General features: G+C 42.8%; 1 protein-coding gene across 1 annotated transcript in view; it reads left to right on the top strand.

The window, feature by feature from the left end:
- The window catches only part of Specc1l (sperm antigen with calponin homology and coiled-coil domains 1 like), a 113,122-nt gene that overhangs the window by 49,619 nt on the left and 36,345 nt on the right, over positions 1-27,158 (top strand). The window contains exons 6-12 of the mRNA XM_036167550.1: positions 2,172-2,245; positions 3,556-3,731; positions 7,229-7,392; positions 8,786-8,877; positions 13,274-13,364; positions 23,019-23,102; positions 25,688-25,844. Of these exons, the coding sequence (XP_036023443.1) occupies positions 2,172-2,245; positions 3,556-3,731; positions 7,229-7,392; positions 8,786-8,877; positions 13,274-13,364; positions 23,019-23,102; positions 25,688-25,844 (838 nt within the window). The remainder of the gene's footprint in view (positions 1-2,171; positions 2,246-3,555; positions 3,732-7,228; positions 7,393-8,785; positions 8,878-13,273; positions 13,365-23,018; positions 23,103-25,687; positions 25,845-27,158) is intronic.

Genomic DNA, 27,158 nt, shown 5'->3' on the forward strand with positions numbered 1-27,158 from the left:
TGGGAACTGAACCTGGGTCGTGTGGAAGAATAGCTAGTGTCCTTAGTCACTGACCCAATTCTCTAGCCCCCAGGAATACGTTTGTTAGCCAGTTTGAAGAGAATTTTCTTGTTTGACTGTTTTTCTTATGAAATATCTTGGGCAGGTGACTCTCTGGGAGTTCAAGACCAGTCTAGTCTACATAGCAAGTTCCAGGCAAGCAAGGACTAAATGGGGAGGTACCCTCGAATCAAACAGAACAACAAGCAACCCTTGTGCATTAGTGGACTGTGTAAAGACAGGCAGGATCTCTAGAGTCTTTAGTCCTTTGTCTGTGTCCGAGTGTCCAGATTCACCCATGTGCAAGCTGACAAGGAACAGGTTTCCCTGCTGGTTTCAGAGTCACCCTTGTTTCTGTCAGCAGAGAACAGGGCCATGGATTTGCCCACTTGTCGTGTCCACTTTGCCTTGATTGGACTGGGTGGCCTGTCTGGCCTCAGTTTCCCGGTTAAAGGAGGGTTGAAGTAGCTTTCAGTTGTGACAGCCTCTAAAATTTAATCTCTTGAAGATGAAGTCATCCTGCTTCACTAGCTCAGTGCGGCGTTACCTTTTTTTTTTTTTAATCTCTAAGAAGGTGGAAACTAAGTGTCTTTTTGTTTATATCTTCATTATCTAGAAAACCCCCTGGTTCGTAGTTTATACTTACAAGATGATTGTTGAATTAATGAATACATTTTGAACATTTGATTTCATGGACCCTGACTTTACTAAACAACTGTGGGGGCAATGTCTCCTAGTGGAGACATTAACTATTGGCTGCCAACATTAGGTTGTCCATCCGTCCGTCCCCTGCTATCTCATTTTATTCTGTCCTCTCCATCGTTTTTGCCTATTTTATCCAACTTTAGAAGATATTATGTGCTTCTAATAATAGCTCATACCAACATTTTATTACTGAAGTTAATTCATGTCATTTAAAAAAATATCATGGGATCGTGAGAGACTGGGCAGAATTGTTTGCCATGCATGACTGATTAATTTGAGCTCAGTCCTGCAACCCAAGGTGGAAGAGAAGAGGCGCCTCATAAGGTGTCCCTTGACCTGTACACCTGTGCTCCACGAGCACGCCAGCTCTCTCTTTCTCATTCACACTCTCTCTCACACACACACTCTGATTTTAAAAAAGCTGAATGTGGCGGCACACACCTTTTAATTCCAGCACTCAGGAGGCAGAGGCAGGCAGATCTCTGAGTTAGAGGCCAGCCTGGTCTCCATAGTGAGTTCTAGGAAAGCCAGGGCATAATGAGACCCTGTCTCCAAAGCAAACAAACAAAAAGGTTAACGTAAAGGTTAACACACACACACACACACACACACACACACACACACCCACACACACACCCACGGCTGGGATGTAGTTCGGTGGTTGAAAACATATGCATAACATATATGAAGACTTGGATTTGAAAGGTTGGTTGATTTTCATTTCATGTGTATGTGGGACGAGGAGGAGAGAAAATATGAATGAGAATGGCAAGGGAACTATAGCATCAGTAGGCAAAATCTCAGTAAGGGATTATTACCGTGCACGGCCAAGAAGTGAGGTATTCCCGAGCTGTCAGGGCACCGAGTGGGGCAGCTGTTCAGAAGGACAGTACAGCATGGTGCCCTCCTCAGGTATTTCTCTTTGTGCATGGCTTTTAAGGCAGAACTTCCTTCCAACCAAACAGTATGTGATTTCCTATTGTATTTACTGCTTCTGTTCCATAGATTAATTGGTAGCTCTCTGGATATTACAATCAGTTGTATAAATAATTTTGCTGATTTCATTTTTCTGGAATTTATTCCAATGTATAAAGGGAGTTACGCTTGCATGGTTTAGAGTGGTAAGTTCTGTGATTAAAAGTTCATATTTTAATAGCATTCGATGTTTTGGTTGGCTTTGTGCCAATACGTATGTTTATAGCAATTGCTTTCAGTTTACTTAGGAAGTGATGCAAAAACTGTAATCTTGGAGTGAATATTCTTTCATGCTTTTAAGTTTTGTGATGACAGTAAACAAGTCTTTGTGCAGGAAAACTATTTTGATGATCACATTTTAGCACCTCTTCTATATCATTTCTTTTGAACATGTGAGATCATTAAGAACATTAGGTTTAAGGAGAACTATTTGATCTTTGTAATCTTTTCAGATACTGTTAAAAAACTCCAGGACCAAAAGCATGACATGGAAAGAGAAATCAAGACACTTCACAGGAGACTTCGGGTAGGGTGAATCTTCATGTGCTGTCATTAGAAAGCACGGTTTTCTGGAACGAGCGCCATGACTTTAATCTGTAGATTAGTGGGGTGTCGGCCACACTGGGCTTTGGGCTGAAAGCAGGTGCCCTTATTTTAAGTTGGGCCTGACACTGGATTTCAGGTAGGAGGATGTACTGGTAGTGATTTATGGGCAGTCATTTTAGGGAGATACAGTAAAGAAATGTATTACATTTTGAAAAGAAAGTTTACTAACATGATTTTAAAATCACAAATGAGGCTGTTTTTATGTGAGATTTCTGCATTCTCTGGGTTGGGTTGGGTTAGCTGCCAGCACCCAGGCTGCTAAGATGTGGAGGGAGAGAATGCTAATCGTAGACCATGAGTCCTGACACAGTTGTTCTGGCTGCTTTCATGGTATTAGAAAATCACTTTGAGGTTGAGAGGGCTCATGCAAGGCCAGCTGTGGCTCTGGGGGAAGTGAAGCCCCCGGGGAGACTTCTCCGCCAGCCACACCCGCATCCTTGTTGTCTGTGGGAAGCGGCAGACCTCAGTTCCTTACAGCCGCTTTGTACGATTGTGTCTGCCTATACTGAGTTCAGTTTTTCTTCTGGCTTCCTCTTCCTTTTCCTTTCCGCTAGTTTTTGATGTCAGGGTATTTATAGTTTTTCACAGTATGGCTCACATACCATTTATGCATCCATACATACCACTTATATACTTTCACATACCATTCATATACCTTTACATACCATTTATATACCTTCACATGCCACTTATATACCTTCACATGCCACTTATATACCTTCACATGCCACTTATATACCTTCACATACCCTCTATATACCTTCACATGCCACTTATATACCTTCACATACCCTCTATATACCTTCACATACCCTCTATATACCTTCACATACCCTCTATATACCTTCACATACCCTCTATATACCTTCTCAAGAGTTCCAGAGGTAAAGCTCTAAATTTTTGATGATATTTGTTTTCATAAGACTTGGCTTTGAAACTTGACGAGGAAGGGAAGTCTAACATTTTTTCTTGTTAATATTTATTGAGCACTCTGAATACTTGATAGCTCTGTGGGAAGATCAGATGGCACATCTTTCCTTCATTAGGAACAAGTTCACCAATAAGAGCTGCTTTGTCTGTTAAAAATAGATAACAGCAACTCTTGGGATTAGAAGAAAAGTCACCATTCAAGAATATGACTTGCTAGGGCAAACTAATCATAAATTATATTCCTTTAAGTAAATCTGCATTGCTCTCCTTTGGAAGTAAAAGGTTAACTTTTGACTGTAGGAAGAATCTGCAGAATGGCGGCAGTTTCAGGCTGATCTCCAGACTGCAGTGGTCATCGCAAACGACATCAAATCCGAAGCCCAAGAAGAGATTGGTGACCTAAAGCAGCGCTTACACGAGGCTCAAGAGAGAAATGAGAAACTCACAAAAGAATTGGAGGGAATAAAGTCACGCAAGTATGTGCTGAGAATCCAGTTGTGTGTTTCAGTAAGGAACGGTGAAGCCTCAATTCAGTGACGCGCCACTAGTGCTGTTTTCGTGTCCACGCTCACAGTGCAGCACAGTCCAGCACTCTTACTTCTCTTTAGACTGTAGTAGACAGCGTCGGCTTCCGTCTGACCCCGCCTCTTAGAAGATGTGTGATCTCAGTTAACAGTCCTGCCTTCCCTGCGCCTGGGTTCTCTCCCTCTAACATGTCGGCAGTAGGAGGTGCTCTGTAGTGCTATAAGGAGTAAATGAACTAATGTGTGCAAAGTGATCGACCAGTGAACGTGAGTTACTGGTTTTGGGGAAACAACTGATAGGTACAGTGTAAGTTTCTTCCCATCATTAGCTTGCAGAATTTCCATTTTTCAATGACCTCCAAGGTAGTATGTACCCCCACATCTAACTTAGAGATTGTTGGAAACCCCTAAAAATGACCATAGGAGGCAATACCTGTGATATGCTGAGTTCCACAACGACAGAGTCTGAGTGACAGAGAATGTATGTGTTTGCTGTTATTATTAAGAATTTGATTTTACTTTACTTTGAATAAATCTTAATTAGGCATAGGGAAAAGCAGTATTTCTTTGAAAGGCTTTTATTTAATTATTGCTTAGTCTTGCTGTGTTGCTGTGTTATCCCCTGGCATCCTCAGGTAGAATTTGGAATGAGGCCTAATGAATCCCCGTTGGTGTAGAGCTGGCATTACTCTTTATATTGTCCTCTGTATATTATTAAATAAATAGCTTAGCAGAAACGCCTCATTCATAGTTAACCCTGAGTGACTGAAGTTGGTTCTGTCTGCCCATCAATCCATCCATCGTGCTGGGGATAAACTTAGGGCCTTATACATGCCAGGCAAGTACTCTATCACCAAGCCCTAAAATTCAGTTCTTGAAGGATCATTCCGTTGGCTCCTGAACGCTTGCTATAGTCTTTATATTTCAAAGAAATGCCTGCTAATAGAGGCAGCATCTTGGGGCTGGAGAGGTAGCTAAGTGGTTAGGAGTACTTCTGCTCTTCCCAGAAGATCTGAACTTGCGTCCAGCACCCTTGTCAGGTGACTCAGGACTACTTGTAACCTGAGTTCCAGGGGACATGTTGCTCTCTTCTGGCCCCGTGCCCCCTCCCCCCATGCACTATTGAAAAGGGACGGCAGCACCTTACACAGCAGTGACTGTCAAGTGATGCTGCCAGGACCCCTTGCTCTTAGGCGTCAGAGTCATGCGAACAGGCTCCTGACAGTTTTCACTGTGCTGATGTTTGCATTGAGAGCGAAGAGCAAATGTCAGCTTGACAACCAAGGCCTTACGTCAAGTTACACTTGTAGTCACGATCCCGTTACAATACATGTTAACAATTTTTTCAGTGCAAAACTACCCAAATGAAACAAAACGTGGGCTTCACTTAAACATCCCTTTCTTCAAGGGGAAAAGTACGACTTTTCCCAGACTTCAGTCTCGGAGTGCCTTGTTGTCACCTTTCGTGTGACAAAATGGGAAGTGTGAGCGGGCACTTCCGCTTAAAGCTGTGTCTCCTGGCGTGAGGTTGCCTTGAGGTGAGCACTGTGACAGTCTTGGTCTGAGCTGCTTTGCTCTTCTCATGGAACGGCATTTGTGTTTGCGAATGACTGGGAGAGAAACTCGCTGTTCAGACTCTGACATTTGACTGCAAGTTCCTTGATAACGATTAGGAGCCTGTCCCTTCGAGGGACAAGTCTGATGGTATTTGTTGTTGATGAAATGTAGGTATTCAGCCGGGCGGTGGTGGCGCACGCCTTTAATCCCAGCACTCGGGAGGTAGAGGCAGGCGGATCTCTGTGAGTTTGAGGCCAGCCTGGGCTACAGAGCGAGTACCAGGAAAGGCTCCAAAGCTACACAGAGAAACCTTGTCTCAAAAAACCAAAAAAAAAGAAAGAAATGTAGATATTCAGGGGAGCGTTAGAATTTTGGAAAATGTATCTGCCATTGCAAGATGTACTGTGTGAGTAAAGGCATTTGAAAAACCTGTGTAATGCCGGTATTTTTTTTTTATGATCAATATATGATAGTACAGAATCAGATGGGTAGAAGATCCTTTTGCAGTGTTGGACAGACCAGTGGATTTTAATGGACAGGGTAGGAGAAGCTTACGTGCGCGGCTTCCTTTTCTGCATCGTAGCTGCCGTTTGTCTTCTGAGTGCTGCTGGTTCCCACACAGCTTCCTCGTCCATGCTCCACAGGTGTTTCAGTCCTGCACCTCGTCTCCAGTCTGCGGCGAAGTCGTCCGTCCTTGTCCGTGCCCCTCCGTCCCGCCCCTGCCATCCCGCCCCCCGCCATCCCGCCCCTACTGCCGATTTAACCCAGGGCCTTCTACCTGCCTGCTCAGGCAGGGGCTCAGGACTAAGTTACTTGCCTCGCCTGGCAAAAATTTAGAACTACCCATTGTTGCATTTTAGTGTGTATCATAGAATATCTGTAATTATCTGAAAAGGTTATTAAAATATTCTCCCTTATTCCAAATGCACATTTGTTTGAAATCTGCATTTTTTAATATCTCAATAGTTTTAATACAGAAGAAATGAGAATATAGTTGTCTTCTAAGCACTTAAATACATATTTCATTTCTATTTATTTATCTTGAGACAAGGCCTGTGTAATCCTGGCTGTAGCTCACTATATAGAGACCAGGCTGGCTTTGAACTCACAGATCCACCTGCCTCTGCCTCATGAGTGCTGGGATTAAAGGCATATACCACTACACTTGGCTAAGACACTGTTATTTTTCCTAGCAATTTTTGAATTTGGAAAATAAAATTCTTTATAAAATATTCTTAGATTTTTATTTATTTATCTTTTTTTTTTTTTTTGAGACGTTGTGTAGCCTTTGCTGGTCTAGAACTCTGTATGTAGACCAGACTAGCCTAGAACTCACAGAGCTGAATAAACTATTTTGTGGTCTTAATTAATTTCATGAGCTTTTCCAGTCCTTTGCAGGGATTCTCTTTGGAGACTGTGGCAGTTTTGCCTCGTTCCTAGGGAGCTAGAGCTTTTGGTTCCATCCCTTTGTATGCTCCTATGTGAGCACAGTGCTTCAGCTGGAAACAGCTGCTCATGAATTCCCAGATGCCTGAGAAGGCCTATGTCTTCCTGGCAGCACAGAGCCAGAGATTCCCAGTTGAGTCAGGCTGTGGCCAGGCTGCCTCCCGATTTACTGCTAATTGATTACTGGTGTCCTCACCTGACACTTAATGAAAATGGAACTGATGGCTGTTTAACCTGCTTAGGATAACCTGATAGGAGCATTTCAGTATCATTTCCTGCTGTTTACCAGGCAAAGAATATTAGGTCAGGCAATTGCTGTGGTCAACTGGTGCAATTTAAAAAAACAAAAAACAAACCCTAATACCTTTTACTGCTTTTCGATCTGTAATTTTAAAATGTGTATTTTTTTATACATTCAAATGGCTTTATTTCACTGTTTCTGTTAGGCAAGAGGAGGAGCGAGGCCGGGTCTACAACTACATGAACGCTGTGGAAAGAGATCTAGCAGCCTTGCGGCAAGGGATGGGACTGAGCAGAAGGTCCTCGACTTCCTCAGAGCCCACTCCTACAGTAAAAACCCTCATCAAGTCTTTTGACAGTGCATCTCAAGGTAATTCAATTGCTTCCTTGTCTGTGTTCCCAAGGCTTGTGCTTCTGTCCACTTGACTTACCCTCCTGTACCACTCTCAGATTCTTCAGCTTGCAAACGGTATCATATGGTGTCCTCCAGTGCATGTAGTATGTAGTGTCACATAGTGTCATCTTAGGTATCATGAGTTAAGGCAAGTTCTCCAGGCCTGTGGAATGTACCCTGCTTTAGAAATCCTGGTCTTAGCTACACACCCTCCTTCTCATGCTGAGCAGTACCTCTTCTCCCTAGATGGATCATACTCACCCCTGTGATTTCTCGTCTCTTCGTTACGTGTAGACTTCTGGAGACACAACTCTAGCTCCTAACCTTCCTCCGAATTTCTCAATTCTGTATACCAAGTACCTCTTGACATTGACACTTGAGCATCTCTAGGCATCCTGTGTTCAGACCAGACCCCATTTTCCAGCTTCATCATTCCCAAAACCTAGTGCAAGCACAGTTCTACTCAGTCATTGGAACCAGAAACCTAAGACTCTGCTTAACCCTTTGCCTCACTGTCTGACTTCCAACGTGGACTCCTTTGTTCTGTTCCCTTTCTTCATTTTTAGTGACATAAACTTTAGTTCAAGCCACCGTTAGCTAGTAACCAGTAAACTTCTACTCTCCTTGCCCCTGAGAGAGTTTTCTTGTTTAAAATGCTGTAGTTCTCTTATAACTGGGATGGAGTTCAGATCAAGGTTCTGTAGCTGCTGGGCTACTCTTCTTTTGCTTTGTACAGCCCAACAACACTGCGCTTCAGGGTCAGAAACAGGCGAGGCTCTTGATGAGGTAGCTCTTACAGCACTAACCCTGAAGACATATCTGCTGTCTTAGGTGTTGGTGTGCATTTGTATTGTTTATTGAGACAGGGTCCTGCTGGGCAGCCCAAGTTGACCAGAATAGTCGCTAAGTAGCTCAGTCTAGTCTCAACCTGTTATCCTTCTGCCTCAGCCTCTGAAGCACTGAGATTATAGGTGTTCACTGCCACGTGTGCCTCTTACTCTGTTTCTTAAAACTACGTAATGATGCTGGGGATGGAACCTGGAGCCTCATGCGTGCTAAAAGTGCTCTACCACTGAGCTATACCCCATCCTTCTTGTTTTCTTTCTTTAAATTTCATTGATTGATGGAGTATTTTAGCCATGTAATTAAATAGCAAAGAATGAAGTACTGGCTGGCCCAGGAAAGCAAACCAGTAGCCTGGTAGGAGAAGCAATACCTGTGTCATGGGCTCTGCCTGTGAGGATTCAGCATAGGTCAGGCATTGTCCACAGCGTACAGTTTGCAGGAAATGAGGAGCATTGGCTGATAGGAGACTACCGTGCACCGTGAGGGGTTTAATCATTAACTTTCTCGTTGGCCATTTTTGTAGTACCCAATGCTGCTGCAGCTGCAATTCCTCGAACTCCTCTGAGTCCAAGTCCCATGAAAACCCCTCCTGCAGCTGCTGTGTCCCCCATGCAGGTGAGTGCCCGGGGTCACTGAAGGCTCAGAAAGGTTAAATTTGCATGGTAGATCCTCTTCGTCAGCCATGCACACATCTCAGGTGGGCGAATGGGCTGCCTCAGAAGATATTTGTAAGATTAGCTTGGTAAATTACCATGAGTATCCTTAATCGAGGCAAGTTATAAATTGTGATGCTCTTCTGGAAAACATTGATTCTGAGTATGTAGCTGGCATATTTGATCTTGCTGTCTAGCAGATCACTTCAATACTTACAAACTTGATGGCTGGAGAGATGGCTGAGCATTTAAGAGAGCTTACTGCTCTTGTGGAGGACCCAAGTTCAGACCCCAGCACTCATGTGAGACAGCTCACAGTAGCCTGTAACTTCAGCTCCAGGGGTAGATCTGACACTCTTTTCTGGGTCTCCTTGGACACCTGAACTCAAGTCTACATATCTACACACTTGCAGATACACAACACAGAATTAAATGTGGATCTACATAGGCATGAATTGGGAGAAGAGTTGTTCATGGTTGCAGTCGAGCTCAAGAATATGACATTGCTGGTCCATTGTAACTGAGTTTCAGAGTTGCTGTTCTTTGCCATTGTTAGAGTGCAGCCAGAAGCAAGGCAAAAGGCTGTTCTCTGTGGAGCTCAGACCTTCTTGTTCTGCCATTTCCCCAGACACTTTCAGAGTGTGGCTGAAGTGAAATACTTTAACATGGGTGAGGGTAGCTAAAGGAAAGATGTGATAAGGATAGCTGTGACTAACATTCACCCTAAAATGGGGACCTGGGGCATTTTCTTTTTGACTTCTATATTGGGTTAATGATTAGCCCTGTAATTTGTGAGTGGACTTTTAAAGTCTAGGGTAAGTGCCGTTTCTCAGCCAATGGTTTTGCTTTTTCATGTTTATGCAAGATGTCGTCTTAATTTAAAAGGAAGGCAAGGAAGCTCCATGTTTTGCCTGCAGCTTTAATGTGTTTTAGATGTTCTCTATTAATCAGACTTTGAAAAGAAAACCTGAAGGTACCAAGCAAGATACCAAGTAAATCAAACCTCAAATAGACAGAATAAGATGAAGCTTCTCTAGCATCTATCTGTTACATTTCATGTCTAAGACATCATTTTGTAACATCTTTTTGAAGGTAGGAGGATTAAAAATATCTGTAGCTAGAAACAAAACTCATTATAATGCTCTTTGATACATGGTTATTCTGTCCATTGTCTCTCAAGCCTATCTGCACAGAAAACTACATAAAGAGTTTAGAACCAGATTCCTAGACATCATCTGTGTGACTAGAATCTCTGGGACAGCACCAAGGTTGGCCGTGTTAGTTTCCTAAAAACTCTATGGGCAGGGATAGTCCTCGTGATGTGGAATAGCAGGAGCGGTCACAAACAAGTGGAAAGCTGGACAAAATGTCGGGAACTTTGTTTTCAGACGTTGCACCACTGTGGTCCCTGACAAAAATGCCAACAGATGAGGGAAGTCCTACTGTGGCTCACGTTGTTTTTCTGGAGGCAGTTTCTAGTTGGTGGTTTAGGAACCAACTTAGAACAGAGAAGGACAAACCAGTTAGATCTGAGGCTACAAATCAACATCCAAGGAAAATGAGACCCATAGAATTTTCAGGGCACGGTCTGGGAAGAGGAAGCTACACAGAAAGGGTCCAGACATTCCCATAGGTATCCTTTTGAATCTTTGCCTGAGGCCAGCTGACTGACTGTGCCTGGAGTGAAGCTGACAAGGCCTGGCTGGAAGAATTCTTCAGCAGCAGTTGCAAACTCTTTTGGTAGTTTACATTGGGTAGGGAATCATGTGAATTCACACCAGCCACTATGAAGAAACCTCCTTGAACAGATAGGGAATAAAGTATAGTGCTTGATACTCTAGGCCTGCCCCAAAGACCTCAGAAGTAACTTCCCAAAGGATTAGGAGAGCCAGAAGTAACTGTTGTAGTCTATAAACTCTCTCGGTGAGCTCATCTCCTGGTAGTTATTATTGCCTTGTTGAATGTTGCTGCTCTTGTTGAGTGTTGGCTGACCTGATGATTTGTCTCTAATGAATAGATTATAGCAGAAGTAAGATAATGGCACTTCCTAGAGAAGGTTATAAAATGATTGGCTTCGGTTGTGAGTGCTCCTCTTAGGTTCTCTCTCTCTGTGGGAACCCTCTGTAGTTGCCTTGTGGTGAACTTGTTCTTGTGGAGGACCATGTGAGTAAGCTTTAGCAGCAGCTCTGAGGCTCACTGTCACCCATTGCCAATGAACTTGAAAGAGACCCTACACCTTTCCTCCTGTCTGTCTGGGATAACCAGTAGCTTGATTTGCCTTTTCACTGAAGACCTGGAGCTAGAGTTATCCAGCTAAGCTTTTGGACCCATGGAAATCATGAGATCATAAATGTTTATTGTTTAAAGTCACTGTAAAGTGTGGGGGTATTTGACAGTGCAGCATACACCAGTAATATCATAGATTATTTCTCTGCCAGAACAGTCTTACAGTCTTTAACAGAATCCAACAAAATAAAAGATAATTTTGTATTTACATGGAATGCAAAGGGATTTGAATATGCAAAACATTTGGAAGATTTGGAGTGCTTGATTTCAACATTTACTGTATGACACTGACGTTATGTTTCACTGAAGAGAGATCAGAAAGTGGACAGAGTCCTGGGGTAGCACAAATGTCAGGATTATTTAGTATGAGGATAGGAGTAGTCTACATAGGATTCTGATTAACTAGATATGTATATGACATACTGTCAGGTTTATTTAGTATGAGGGTAGGTATAGATTCTGAGTATGACATACTGAAGTTGACCGGTAGACTCAAATGATAACATATATATATATGAAGCTTATGGACAGAAACATTAGTGAAAATCTTTGTGTTCTTGAGCATACAAAGGCTCCTTATTTAGGACACAAAAATAACATGAGTCAAAAGCAACTGATATTTGGGCATCAGGATTTTTAAAGTTTGACCCTAAAGCATATAAGCAAAGGTATACTATATATAGGAGAATGTATTCAAAATATTTACTTATCTTAGAGAAGTATGCAATAACTTGAAGACAACATATAGTAAAGGGCAAACAATTGAAATGTAAGCATATGAGAAGGTATTCGGCATCATTAGTCATCAGGGAAATGGAAATGAAATTCACAGTAAGTTGTCAGTCCATATCATGGCCAAAATTAATGGTTAATGGTGTAAAGGTATAGAAAGCCGGGCCTTTTGCGTAGATATAGGTCTTTTGAGAGAGTGAAATAAGTAGTTAGAAATTAGCTAGGTTTTTAAAAAATATGGCTGGGGTTGAGGTGTGGAGGCAGAGGCAGGTGGATCTATGTGAGTTTGAGAGCAGTCGAGTCTACATAGCAAGTTCCAGGACAGCCAGGGCTATATAGTGAGATCTTATCTTTAGGGGTGTGTGTGTGTGTGTGTGTGTGTGTGTGTGTGTGTGTGTGTGTGTGTGTAAAGCTGGAGAAAAGCCAAGGAAATGAAAGTATCAGGAAGACGTGTGGGCGGCCTGTTACATATATTATGGATTAAAGTAGTGGTGGTGGGTATTTCAGGCTACTGTGTGTGCCTCCACCATGGGATAAGGAAACCTTAATAATGCTATTGGCAGGGGTGCTGAGTTAAAGACCACAGGCCGTACCAGGGCAATTATCAAATTATCAAGTGGGAGACATAGTTGAGGTCTGTTTGGAACCAGGACAAGAAAAACCATTAAAACCACAATAGAAACACATCCATATTTCGGTTTGGAACCTAATTTTGTGTTCAGCACACTGTCATATGGTAGTTCAAGATTTCTCTTTACACAGAAGAATAAAATTGTATTCAGAGTGCCAGAGGCTGTCGGGTCAGTGGTATGCATAACTATAAAGGGCCCAAAGAAGCATCCTTGTGGGGAGGAAGTGTCCTGTGTCTTGACCGTGTCAGTATTCTAGTTGTGATGTTTTAATATAGAATTATAAGGAAACCAAGTGAAGAGGATGCTGGCTTTTAAAACTGCATAGGGAATATATATATTACTTATGAGAAGTTTATTTAATTTTAAAAATGATTTATTGCTTGCATATTTGTCTGTCTGGGGGTGTCAGATCCCCTGGAACTGGAGTTGCAGACAGTTGTGAGCTCCCATGTGGATTCGAAGAATTGAATCCAGGTCCTCTGGAAGAGCAGCCAGTGCTCTTAACTACTGAGCCATCTCTCCTGCCCCCAAGTTTATTATTTTTTTTTTAAGAGTACTGATCACACATTGTATGTTTATGTGTTTATATCCTCACTATAGCAGAACAAAGAAATTTTGCATTGTTCATAACTAAATATCTACTCTCTGAAGCATTTGTTTACTCTGTGAGTTTCAATACTAGATTTAACATAACTGCTTTTATTTCAGAGACATTCCATAAGTGGACCAATCTCAGCATCCAAGCCTCTGACAGCCCTGTCAGATAAGAGATCAAACTATGGAGAAATTCCTGTACAAGGTATAGCTAATATGTCCTTAACATTTCACTTTTTTGTTAATTTTTAGATTCTTTGGCTAATTAGCTTATTGTCTTGGTGCTGACATTATGCTTGCCAACCTAGTGTATGTCATTATCAAAAGTTTTTACTAATATGTCTTAACTATAAGTAGGGAAATGAGATTTTAGTAAATAAAGCTTTCATGACAAATGTATTTTTTCTTTTGTTCTGAGACAAAGTCTTGCTATGTAGTCAGACTAGCTCTGAGCTGAGTTGTAGGTCTTCCTGCCTGATATCCAGAGTGTAGTGTTACAAGTGTGTGCCACCTTCCAGGCTGAAGCCTTGTAAATGATAATAAGTAATACAGAGTGCAGGGCACTGCAAGACACTGTTTCACAGTTCTTCACAGCAAGTGTATTATTGTCACCCCCATTTTACAGACATAAAAAAAGTTAATACCCAACAACATGCTTTTAAAAACCCACACTTTAGTATATAGGCATAGATCGAAAAGATTTACCGGGCAAAGCCAAATATGGCAGCACATACCTGTGATCCCAGTACTCGGGTAGGCAAGGCAGGAAGACTGAGAAGTTCTAGGCAAGCCTGGGCGACACAGTAAGACCCTGTTTCAGTGTGTCTGTAAGTTCAGACTGTTCAGTGTTAACGTGCTGACCACTGGGCCTGCACTGAAGCCTGCCATCTTGGCAGGTGTTCTCCACTTGCCTCGTCCTGTTCTCTTTCCCTGCTTTCTCTTGCGTCCGCTCACCATTTCTTACTGCTCTGCTTTAGCTCCTCTATTAATATCCGGTTTCTAACTTGAACATTTTGGCTGGGACTCGAAAGATGACTCAGCGGTGAAGAACACTTGCTGTTCCTGCAGAGGACGTGGGATTGGCCCCTCACAAGTTCCAGGGGACCCAGAACCCTCTTCTGGCCTCTGTGGGCACACACACAGTTGTAAATTCATACATGCATGCAAAAACCGCATACTCATAAATAAAAATAAATCTTTTAGAAACTTGTTGGTTATTACAAGGTTTGTCAACCTTGGCTCTATTGATATTTTGGGCTATATAGATCTTGGTTTTGGGGGGTTGTTTGTGAAGGGTGTTCAACAGTGTCCGTGACCTCCGCACACTGGAGGGTAAGCACCCACTAGGATAGTAGTACTCAGATAATCCCTCTGGGCCACAAAATGTTTTTCAGTTGAGGGAATCTTGGAGCATGACTTTCACAGTTTTTCTTACTTTTTCTGATTTCTGTGGATAGATGGAAAGTATAAGAAAATAAACTAGGAGAGCCTAGCTGATGTTCCTTTTTTTTTTTAAACCATTGCTATTAGATACTTAATAGGTTAATTATGTTTTAAATGCCCTGTCAGATAGCTAAAAATCAGTACCACATCTGAGACTGATATTTTTTATTTTCTTTCTTAAAAAAATTGTCTTTTGTCTTGGGGCAGAAGGCTGGATATATTGGTGTTTTTCTTTGCCCCTTTTTAAAAAAATAGTTTTCCTTATCTAGCCCAGCGTGGCTTCACACATTCAGATGATGATGATGATGATGATGATGATGATGATGATGATGATGATGTGTGTGTGTGTGTGTAGAGTGCTGTGGAGGTCAGAGGTGAGCCAGCTCTTTGGAATTTGGGTCTCTTTCCTCCTGCTGTGTGGTTTCTGGGGTTGGAACTTAAGTGTGGTCAAGTTTGTACGACGGAGCCCTTTACCACTGAAACATCTTGCTAGTCATGGTCTCAGATTTTTAATCCCCCTGTCTCAGCCTCCTGTGTGTCAGGTTTATAGGTACAAGCTACATGCCCAGCCTTTTATCTTCGTATTTTTCTTTCAAGCCTTCGGATGAGCACATCTTTCCTTGCACTAGATTTTTGCTCTGGGAGTGTGAGTTCTCTACACAGGAGCCAGGCTGCACTGGGGACTCACTGCTGTGGTGGTTGTCTCCGTGTACGGCCTCTGCCTCTTCAGATCGTGCTTGGAGTTTAAAGCAAGAGCTGGTTTTCCAGAACCCCCTTTTGAAAACAACTTTTTAAATGAATTCTTTGAAAGTGTTGTACAGTTTAGGTCCACCATATTCAACTCCAGCTCTTCCCCTAACTTCCTCCAGGACCCCACCCCTCTCCCACCTTCATCCTCGCACATTCTCCTCCTCTGTTTGAAATTTAATAGCCATCAACTGGAGTTTGTCCTGCCCATGCACTGCTGGGTCTGTGGCCACTCACTGAAGCGTGGTTGATGTACCAGGAGCGACACCCTTCAAAACCTGGCTCCCTCCATTTTCATCGCCCAGGATGACCTCAAAGTGGCTGTGGATCTGAGGACTTAAACTCTTCATCCTCTCTGCTTCCTAGGTGCTAGGATTATTGGAGTGTGCCGGTATGTCGGGCTGGTAGAACCTCCATTGGCTCCCCCTGCCAACCGGAGGAAGTCCAGACTTCTTGAATGAGTTTGCCTGTCTTTCTCTCCCGTAGAGCTTCCTCACCTGCTCCATTTTCCCTTTGCATTTTCAGCATTGCCGATCTGCTGGGCATTAAGCCAGGAATATATTCCCTTCTGCGATTTCTTTTTCCTGTGTAAGAACTATTACTTATCTTTCTGATTTTAACCTCACTGTTACTGAAATGAGTAAGCTCAGTGTTTTACAAAGGAACACATGAACAAAATGAAAGCAACTTAGCAAGGCCATTTCTCTTTTTCAAAAGGGTCATCAGAACTTAAAGAAGTCTAGTGAACGCTTCCACCAGAACAGCTTGCCTTTTATCTGTGCTATAGGTGGCATCTCACCCTATTGGTGGGAGGTCAGCTTCACAATTTGATGCAGTTGGCTAATCAGGGTACAAAGGAGGGCAAGGGTTCTTATTGGACTAATTATTTTTGATAGAAAAAGTTTCTCACAATTCTCTCCCTTTCTTATACATTTTTTTTTTTTTTTTTTAAATCATCCATGTCCCTTCTGAAGAGGTAAACCTAACTGCTCCTATGGAGTTGGGGCAGTGACCGATCTGGCTTCTTCTAGCTGGATGGATGGGTTAATTGGGCATGGCAATCTGGGTCTACCCTTCCAGGAGCAGTCTAAAAGGTCCTATGGGTCCGTTAGTAGTTTTATTTCTGTAGAGCCAGGTATAGGGAGGAATGAAGTGCTTGATTGGTGCCTGGAAAAGGTGTAAGGAGAACTAAACAGTTATTGGCATCACGAGTCCTCAGCAGCAAACCAGGAGAAGCCAGGACGGAGGAACGTTTTCAGATGTTCAAATTAAAGTGTTTTGGTGAGCTCACAGGAGCATCCATCAGTTGGGCTCCTCTTCCTTTTCCTTTGGCTTCTAAGGCTGCTCTCCAGAGCACTGAATCCAGGGTTGTTTTCAGGTACTTTGATAGCCATTGGAATGGCTACAGTCACAGTGTGAGGTCCTTCTATGATGGCTCCTGGTGAGGGAGAGTGAGAAATTTAACTGTAACTTTATTTTTAGGTCAAAACAGTAGTGGGCCTGTCTTGTAGGTAGGCAGGTACTGCAGTGTTGAATTGAGCCAAGTTCTGAAATCTTATATCTGAGTAGCATTTTTCTTATCAAGAGGGAAATCACTGGTGAAATATTGTTGTCTAAATAAAGCTCATATGGATTTCCGTTTAATATCTAGTGAGTGCAGTGCCTTGAACTGTTAAAGAAACATACTAGTCATTTCAGTGTTTGGGTTATTCTTTTCTGTTGGCTGTTTAAGATGCGTGTGCGTGCGCGTGCGCGCGCACGTGTGTGCATGTGCGTGTGTGCGTGTGTGCGTGTGTGCGTGTGTGCGTGTGTGCGTGTGTGCGTGTGTGCGTGTGTGCGTGTTGTGCGTGTGCGTGTGTGCGTGTGTGCGTGTGTGCGTGTGTGTGTGTGTGCGTGTGTGTGTGTGTGTGTGTGTAGGGCAGTTGGGGTTCTGGTCCCCAGGGATCACTTGGGTTTTGAGGAGACCTTCCTTTTGTTCCATCCTCCAGGCCTTGCATGACTATGACTTCACTTGGAATTATAGAGAAAAGCATTTCTCTGTTTACCCCCTCTCTTTGTAGACTATTCTGTACATACTGTTGAACTATGTGGCTTTGTACATTCCCAGGTAAACCTTATAAAAAACACAAGACAGTCTTTATACAGCACATAGATCAATCTACCATAACTGTGCTGTTTGTTTTGGATGAGCATAAGTAGCAGGTAGAAGCACCTGATACATAATAAAGCATCATTAAGTTGATTATATATCATCCAGAAGAGTCCAGCTAAGGAAGCCCTGTTAATGCTATGGCACTGGAGGTTAAAAGAACTTAGGAAGGCATAGTACCAGCCTGCTCTGTTTCTTTAGCCTCTCCGTATACCTGGACTGGGAAAGGAAAAACAAAAGCTAGGATACCCAGAGCTCCATGGAGCAAAAACAGAATCAAAAAACAATCAAGAAGAGAAAGAATACTCTGTTTTGGTTAAAGAAAGGTAGCCTTGAGAACTCTGGGCAGAAAGAGCAGACATTACAAGCCAGCATGGCCTCTAGCTCCAGCCTTCCACTCGAACAGGCTGATTTCTTTGTCACCAGCTTGTCCGGCACCTGGTTATCCATCCCGCAGGTCCTGATTGGGATTTGTGCTCTCCCAAGTTCTCCCTAGGCTGTTGCGAATTCCCATGACCTTTCCAAGTCTAGTCATTTTGATGTGAGTTCTCTTTGACAGCTGGCTAGCATTGTAAGCACATGGCTGGGAAAACACTTAATCCCATCTGGACATTAGTGAATACATCATGTAAAACAGTGTGTTAAATTAAAGCAAAAAAATTAAAAGAAAACAGCAATGTAGGGGTCTGGTGTTACCTCCTTAGTCTGATATAAAAAGCGTTGACCTTATCACTTGGCAGTTCAGCTCCTATTGGAGTCCCCTCTAGGTCCCCCATAAAGGCGACGTTATCATCTGAGGGTCTGGCGATACTGTGAAGTTGGGTACCACTGTTTTGTTCATGCCTGTGGTATGTTAACCAACATGTCAGTGAATCTCATAGTTGTCACCATCTTGATGGTGTCATTAACCGAGACGGTGACCAAACAAGATGGTTACTTTTTGCTTATGGTAAGCTCAGCTCCGTGTTGTAATATGAGCCCATTCCCCATAGGGCACAGATCCTTTGGGCACCATTTTTTCACAGAGTAAAGGTGGACAGTTACCCCTTTCCTTCAAAATGACACCTGAGTTAGGTTAGCATGGATACAGTAGGAGAAGTGCATTGACCTGGACAGGTAAGTCCCAAATATCAAAGCAAAGAAACAGGAGGAGGGAATTTTCATGGTCTCTGTGCAAGAAATGTGAGTGTGTCTTACCTCAGAAATTGTAACTGGGAACAGATGCCATCTGGGTCTGGTTTTGACCTCTGATCAGCTGCCCACCACAAACTGTTGCTGGGAAAGGAGCCCAAGAAGAAGTCAGAAAGAGTAGGAGGTGTGCCCACCATCGTAGCTAGTACTGTTGCTCTGGGAGACATGGAGAAACTGGGAAGGAGAAGTGACCTTGGCGCCATTTTGTTCCTCTCAAGCATGACATGAGCTGGGTCAAAAAGATCTGTGCATATTGAAAGGGCCAGAGGAGTTGGTTACCTCCCGTCTGAGAGAATCTATTTCCCTAGAGACCTTTTTACATAATTGTTCTCCATCCTGGCTTTGTGCTGGTAACCCTTCCGAGCCTCGGCCTCATGTCATAGAGTTTCCTTAGCTTGCTAGTGGAGGGGTTTGGTTTTGTGTTGTATTCTGAGTTTGAATGCTTTGTTCGTCTCCAACCAATTCTGTCTTTGGGCAGTGTTCTGTGTTAGATGCTTTTTAGCAAACAGAAGTAAGTCATCAAGGACACCCGTGGAGCTGTGGATCAGGACTCTGTATTCACTTCATGTCAATGATACATCTCATTTACTCTCTTTGTCAACCTCCAGGATATCCTGCTCAATCAAGTACTTTGTGATTCTTTGCTTTTGCTACCTTGGTCTTGTGCACAAGAGTTAACCTGGGTGGTTCAGTATTTTCTTGTGCCTTCCTGGCATTACCAAAAAAATCTTTCTCCTTAGGTCCTTCTCGATCCAAAGAGTTAACAGTAGATCCTCCACCGTAACAGGAGTGGGGTGTATCTCCTCCAGGGAAGGGATCTCAACCTTCTTCCAAGTGTATTTGAAATCCTGAAGAGTCCCCAAATTGTAAAAAATAAATACTTTTGGTGCCACATAAACACATAAACAGAGTAATTTGGCAAGGCAGTTTTTCTGTTTTCCAAATGGATGAGACATATCCCACACCAGGCTAATGAGCACTTGCCAAAATGGCCTCTGTCTTTTCCCTCTGGTAGGTGATGACTGTGTCTTCCCATTGTTGGACACTCAACTTCACAGTCTGACATACTGGCTAATGGAAGTAAAGGGGGAGGGGGAGGCCCTTCTCAGGCTGCTTTTGATAGAAGACAGACCAGTTGGCCTGTCTCTCACAAGTGCTGTCGGTCTCCTTAGTCTTTTCTAGACTCCTCAGACCGATCTCATCAGCTGTTGGGTCCCAGAGCCGTGGCCTCTCCTCCCTTGACTGCTTTATTCACAGAACAGCAGTTGTCTTATGTCTGCTCTAGAGTCCAGTCTGTGAGGGCAAGTTTTTGAACTTTGACCCTTGCACTAAGCTTAATGCCCAGCAAGTGGTAGATGCCCAGATGATTTTTGTTTAATGAATAAGATAAAGATAAGGGCAGTGGGGTTTCTCATCAGGTAAAGATGCCTGCCACCAAGTCTGGGGATCTGACTTTAGTACCTGGAACCAACATGATGGAAGGAGAGAACCAACTTCCCTAAGTTATCTTGGGACTTCCACATGTGGAAGAATTAAAGACTACTACTACTAACAACAACAACAACAACAACAACAACAACAACACAGGACAGGAATAGCTCCAGATGTCAACAGGGTAGAATCTGTTACTGTAAAATATAATACATTAATCCTATTTCCTGAAGAGGGCTAACCCAACATTTTACCTGAAAATGGAAAGCAGCCTGCTTACTGCAGACATAACTGAACCTGTGTGCTTATTGTGGCAGGTGTGTCTTAGCTTGGGATTTTGAAGTGAAATACTTTAAAATGCCAATAGACTGCTTTATGACTGTTGAGTTACTACAGATGATTTGGCTTTTTGTACTGGGGATGGAGCCCGGGGTCTTTCTTACACCTGTCAATTACCACAGTGGAGCTGTGCCTCTTGCCCTACTACACATAATCATAAATAAGAAGAGTGACTTAACCATATGTGGTGTTGCATGCCTGTAAACCTGGGACTTAGGCGGCTGATGCAGGAGAGCAGAGTTTAAGACCATTCTGGGCCATATAGTGAGCTCCTGCCTCAAAAATTAAAGAAAAAAAAAAAAAAAGAAAGAAAAAACTTAGTTTTGGGTCCATTTTTAGCAAGGGCAGCTGGGTTATGGCAGGACCACGTGCTGAAATGAGACGCAGGCGTGGACCTTAGACACCAGCATGAAAAAGACAAGTGGGAGGGAGTGCCAGGCACCCAGTTTCCTGAACATCTTCCCAGTTGTGTACATGTGGGGTAAGACTGAATAAGGGCACTCTCACATAGGGAGTGACCAAGCTGTGAACCACCACCTTGTATTGTATAGCTGACATGGGACTCTAGACCAAGCTAACCCTGAACTCACAGACTCATCTGCCCTGCTGAAATGATGTGTGCACCACCACACCTGGCCAGACACCACTTGTTTTGTCTTTATGACTTTGGTTTTACTTTCTTAATTTGCTATGTTGTTCCTTGGGAGACAACATTTTAAAGGAACTAATCCTTTAGTTCATAATTGACTTATTTAAAATATTGATTAGGGGACTAGAGTTGAGTTGGTAAAATACTTTTTGTGCAAGTTTGAAATCTTCAATTCGACCCCCAGCACCCATGTGAGAAACTGAGCATGGTGGTGTGTACACTTTAAGCCCAGCATTGGGGAGGCAGAGACAGTCAGATCCTTGGGGCTCACTGACCAGCCAGCCAAGCAGTGGCAAGACCCAGGTACCAGGGAGAGATCCTGTCTCAAAAACCAAGGTGGATGGCTCCTGAGGAACCACACCTGATGGTGACCTCTGGGCTCCATGTTTGTGTACAGACACAGATACAGACACAGACACACAGACACAGACACACACACACACACACACACACACAGACACACACACACACACTTAAAAATACAATATATTTAAAAAATTATTTGAAAACAGTGCTATAGGCCAATACTTTTCACATTATGATGTTTTGTTTTGTCTTATTTTTGTTTTTCGAGACAGGGTTTTTCTGTGTAGTTTTGGTGCCTGACCTGGATCTTGCTCTGTAGACCAGGCTGGCCTCGAACTCACAGAGATCCACCTGGCTCTGCTCCCCCACCCCTCCACCCCTAGTGTGGGATTAAAGGCGTGTGCCACCACCACCCTGCACATTATAATGTTTTAAGAGAGCTGTCATTTAAATTGGTAATTTCTTTGTTTTTTGGTTTTTGGTTGTTGTTGCCAATCATTGAACCCTGGGCCTCATGCATGTTAAAACATGCTTTGTTGTTGACCTGCTTTTCTAGCCACTAAATAGTTAATATGTTTAAAAAAAGAAATGGGCGGGCATCCTTGGAAAGCAAGGCTAATAATAGTCTTTATTAAATACAGACATTATTGTTTAGTTTTACACTAGTCATTCATCCCTAACGAATCAGTTCTTGGCTAGACAGAACACATGCATTCATGTCTGCTAGCCCGAGAACAGCCTGTTGGGTTTGTAGTCCTAGATAAGACGTGTGCAGGAAGAGAGAAAAGCAGGGACGAAAAGATTGCCCCTAAACTAAAGAGGCTCCTAAGGAAGCTTGTGTTCAAGAACCACGCTGAAGCCATGATAGAGGCAGCACCGATTGTGTCCCCCAGCTGCTCAGGGGAGAAGACTAGACTACCCCTCATACTAGAGCCCACAGGCAGTAAAGGCTCTCAGACTCCACCCTCCTCCCTGGGGAGCCCTGTTGTCCATGTACCCCATATCTTATCAGACCAAGCTTACTTTTTCTTCTAATTTGTGTCCTTGCTCCTATTATTATGTGGCTGAAACACAGTTCCCAACCCTTTTTTTTTTTTTCTTTGCTAGTGAGGCCCAGCTTAATGCCATTGTGTTTTTCAATCTCCGTCTCCTCCTTCTATGGCTGCATAGTGTGTTGCTATTATAGAATTCTATTTATGCCATTCGGGTCTATCTATGGATACATGGAATGTGTGATGTCCCCTTTAACTAGGCACAGAGGGGCAAGGTTTGTTTAGTTTGTTCCTTAGGCCCATGTGAGAAGTGACCTCTTAATTTTGATTGACTGGCTTTGAAGAGCCAAGTGGCACAAAATGATTTAGAAACAGTCACGTGTGTAGCATGTCTCACTGTCGTCTCTAGAAATACATTATTGACCTGGAGTGTTTTACATGGTCCTTGTCTAAGGAGGCTATGTTTGAATAAACTGCTGTTTGGGGGTTGGAGGGTCTTGGATTAGGAAGAGGGATGGGCCTCAAGGTTAAGAAAGTAGACGTCACCTTTCTTGTTCTTCTTCTACCTCAACATTCCTAAGTTCTTTGTTGTGCCCTTTCCACTTTGTGCAGAGCATCTATTAAGAACATCTTCAACTAGCCGACCTGCTTCTCTACCAAGAGTTCCTGCTATGGAAAGTGCCAAGACCATCTCAGGTAATGACTTTTATCTGAAATTTTATTAAAAAAAAAAAAAAAAAAAAAACTCCTCTAAGCTGGGCTGTGGTGGCGCCTTTAATCCCAGCACTCTTGAGAGGCAGAGCCAGACAGATTTCTGTGAGTTCAAGGTCAGCCTGGTGTACAGAGCAAGATCCAGGACAGGTACCAAAACTACACAGAGAAACCCTGTCTCAAAAAACAAACAAACAAACAAACAAAAACCTCCTAGAAGTTTTTAGTTGCCTACATTGTTGTAGATGACACGTTGAAGGCACATCTTTTGTGAAAGTTCATAGAGTTAGGCATGCAGTAACTGATTTGAAGAGTTAGTCAAAACACACCAAAATTGAATGATAAAGCCACCCTACAACTATGCCTTTGAAGGCTTACTTGTGTTTGTCTTCTGGACTAACTCTTCTGTTTTCAGTTATTCATCCTATTTTCCCTTGTGGCCTTTTCAGTTGTACCAGGAAAGGAAAACTCCTGATAACCTGCCATGGTACAGCTAATGTCCTCCATAACATGGAATGTGTTCACACACCTGCTTTCTTTCCGCTAGCCCTCATTCCCGGCTTACCATAAATGAAGGCTTTCATCACTTATATAAAATGTTGATCTCGTCCCAGAGCCTTAGCTTATCACTTTAAATACTTACTGATTTAAGACAAACAAAATACTTGAGAGAAAAAAAAAGAATAGCCGTAAAATTTTGCTTAAAAACACGTAAGTGTGTTATTCTAAGGTCATTTAATAGGAGAAAGCACCTGCCCCTCTGGATCTTAAAGGTAACACTTACTAATGCAGCTTGTGTTTGTCGTGAAGTCGGCCAGACCTTGTTAGCCAGGGTGGGTGTGGCAGCCAGAGTGCACACCCTGTGCTCACTTGCAGAGGCTGAGGCAGGAAGGCCGCAAAGTTCCAGGGCAGTATTTTGTTTTTCTTGTGTCCGACTTGCAAAATTAAAGATGATTGACTTGGTAACTTGCAGTTTTCTGTCTTACTGGTGTGTGTTTGACACTTAGCCTGGCCTAGGACTGCGTCCAGCTCTGTGGATAATCATCTTTCCTCTGCCCCTCTAGCAGAGTTAAGCTCCATTTAGAAGGAGTGTGTTTATTTTAATTGTGAATGCTGGGTAGGGGTGAGTAGTTGCAAACATCACTCTGGCTTTTGGTGGTGTTTGTATAGTGCCCATTGTGCACCTGGTAGACACTGCAAATGCTACCACTGCCATGGTAACCAGGCACTTGTTCACAAAGATGTGGTCCAGTGTGTGTTTCCACTACCAACCTTTCCAGAGATTTTTCATTTTTTATGATAATGTCTCACTCTGTAGCCCAGACTGACCTCAGGTTCATGGTAGTCCTCCTGCCTCAGTTTTGAAAGAACAGGGATTCTAGATATAAAACCTCATCTGTATAAGTGTTTTAAGTGAAAAGTAGATACTGTCCAGTTATCAGTAAGATCAAGTGTTAGTTCTTCCTCTCACAATATTTGTTCTTTAGGAATCTTCAAAAGAAAATCTCAAGAATTCAGACTAGAAAATTTAAAACGTGTGTATCACTTTATACTTTTTAAAGATGTATAATTATAATTTTTCAATATATACACTGCATTTAAAACATTTGATAAGGCATTCTGGCTTTTTCTCTAAGAAAAACATCTAGATGTCAAAAAATAAAATAACTCAATCTTTCTAAGATATTTTCTTCCCAGAATTGTCATACTTTTTTAAATTGAAATAGATTTCATACAGTATATTCTGACTTGATTTCATGTACTATATTCTGATAGTCCCCTGCTGCAACTCCCCTCAGACCCTCCCCACTTCCCCACTCACCCAAATTCACACCCTTCCTTTCTCTCACATTAGAAAACAAACAGGCATCAGTAATAATAATAATTACATATAAAATAAAAACAAACCAGAATAGGGCAAAACAAACAGGAAAAAAGAGCCAAGAAAAGGCACGAGAAACACATGCAGAAGCTGAGACACACACACTCTCACACACAGAAACCTTCTGTGTTTATTCCTTGTACATGATACCATGTTTCATAAGGATTTCGTACAACTGTAAGTTGATCATGTTCCCCTCTTCCTCTTGTTCCCATTCTTTGTTTCCCTTTAGCTCTGTTTGTCCCCTAGACAGCTTGCTTCATGTCATGTGTAATGTACTTCTGTGACTTATGACTGTATAGCATCTAGAAACCACACATGGGAGGAAACATGTATTTGTCTTTATGAGACTGACTTAATTTGTGTAAATAATATAAAATGTTTCGAGACTGTCTTACCCAGAGTCTAACTTTTCCCTGCAAATGATGGAACTTTGTTCTTTTTGGCTGGGAAAAGAAATCCTGTGTATATACATTACAGCTGTTTGACCCCTTCCTCTGTGGTTAGACGCCTGGGTTGGTTCCATAGCTCAGCTAATGTGAACAGTGCTGCAGTCCACATTGACATACGAGTAACTGTGGTATGTTGATTGGAGCAGTTGGTAGTTGTAGCTTTAGTTTTATGTGAAGCCTCCATAGTGAGCTCCACAGTGGCTGACTGGTTTGTGTTCATGGTGACTCTCTCACAGTGTCTCGACGAAGTAGTGAAGAAATGAAACGGGACATCTCCGCATCTGAGGGAGCATCACCAGCCTCTCTCATGGCTATGGGCACCACGTCACCACAGCTGTCCCTCTCTTCCTCTCCCACAGCATCAGTCACTCCAAGCACCCGGAGCCGAATAAGGTAAGAAACGTCCTGTGTATCTTCCCTGGCCTTTCAGAGGGAAGGATCGGCTTACAGTGCTGTCTGAACACTCCCCTTTCTCTTGTTGTGGTGTTCAGAGTCGACTTTTCTTTTGTTTTAAACTAGAAATGTAAGGGTAGGTGAGGCATCCCTAGTGTGAAAAGCCAAGGGAATGCCATTTTGAGTACCAACATGAAGACCCGAATGTTTCAGACTTTCGATTTTCAAATTAGAGATGTTCTACTGGGAAATTCTTTGTAAATACCCCAGTGCTTGCTTTGGGGGAGGGTGTAGCTCAGTGGTCACATACTTGTTTAGCACGTGTAAAGGCCTTGGGCTCGATTCCCAGTGTCATAAGTAAAGAAATGAGGATTCAGGGCATGCCTGCAGCCTCAGCATTCAGAGGACAGAGGCAAAAAGACTATAAATGTGAGGCCAACCTTGACTACATAGGGAGACTGTCTAAAAACATTCAATAGAAACAAGCTGAAAAGGCTCTGAAATCTGAAATGCTTTCCAGCCGTGTGCTATGAAGTTGAACCACGGGCGTCCTGGGAGAGTATTAGAGAAGGCTTGCTAGGGCCTGAGATAGGTGAAGCCTGGAGGATTGTGGATGGGGACATCATTGGCAGGATAAATAACATGAATAAATGTAGGAAGGGGATGAATAAGCATGAAGTCAGAGCATGTGATCGTGGGAGATGCTGTGCTGGTTCAGGAGATAGAAACAGAAAGTCATAAGACAATGTCTCTCCTGTCTCAGGGTGGAGCAGAAGATGTGGTTAGGTAGCTAGCTAGCTAGCTGATGGAACCTTTTTAAAATCAGACCAGGTCACTGTGGTGTGATTCAAGGTAATAAGTGGAGTGAATGAATTGTGTGAGGAATGCAGGCGTAGTCGATATGAGAGGCAGCTCTGATTGTTCAGACTGGACAGTAGACGACAGGGTGTTCTGTTAACCATTGTCAGCAGGACATGAAAATTAATGTGAGTTTACATTTGTTCTGTTCTTCCTGGCAGAAACTACCTAAGTAAGAGTTCAGAGGTGTGCAGGAATGGTACACACAAACACAGGAGACAGGCAGGTGCCTCTGGGAGTTTGAGGCCAACCAGGACAGATAATGAGACCCTTTTTTCTACACACACACACACACACACACACACACACACACACACACACACAAGTTTAGAGAGAAAAGATAATATTAGAAATCTAGCATACACTGTTTGTAGGAATGAGGAAAAGTTGTCTGCAGATGTAAGATTAAGAAAAGGAGGAGCAGGAAAGGGTTTCAGAAACTTATCGGTATATAAA

The sequence above is a fragment of the Onychomys torridus genome, chromosome 18, assembly GCF_903995425.1.
Source record: "Onychomys torridus chromosome 18, mOncTor1.1, whole genome shotgun sequence".
In the NCBI taxonomy this organism is placed as follows: Eukaryota; Metazoa; Chordata; class Mammalia; order Rodentia; family Cricetidae; genus Onychomys; species Onychomys torridus.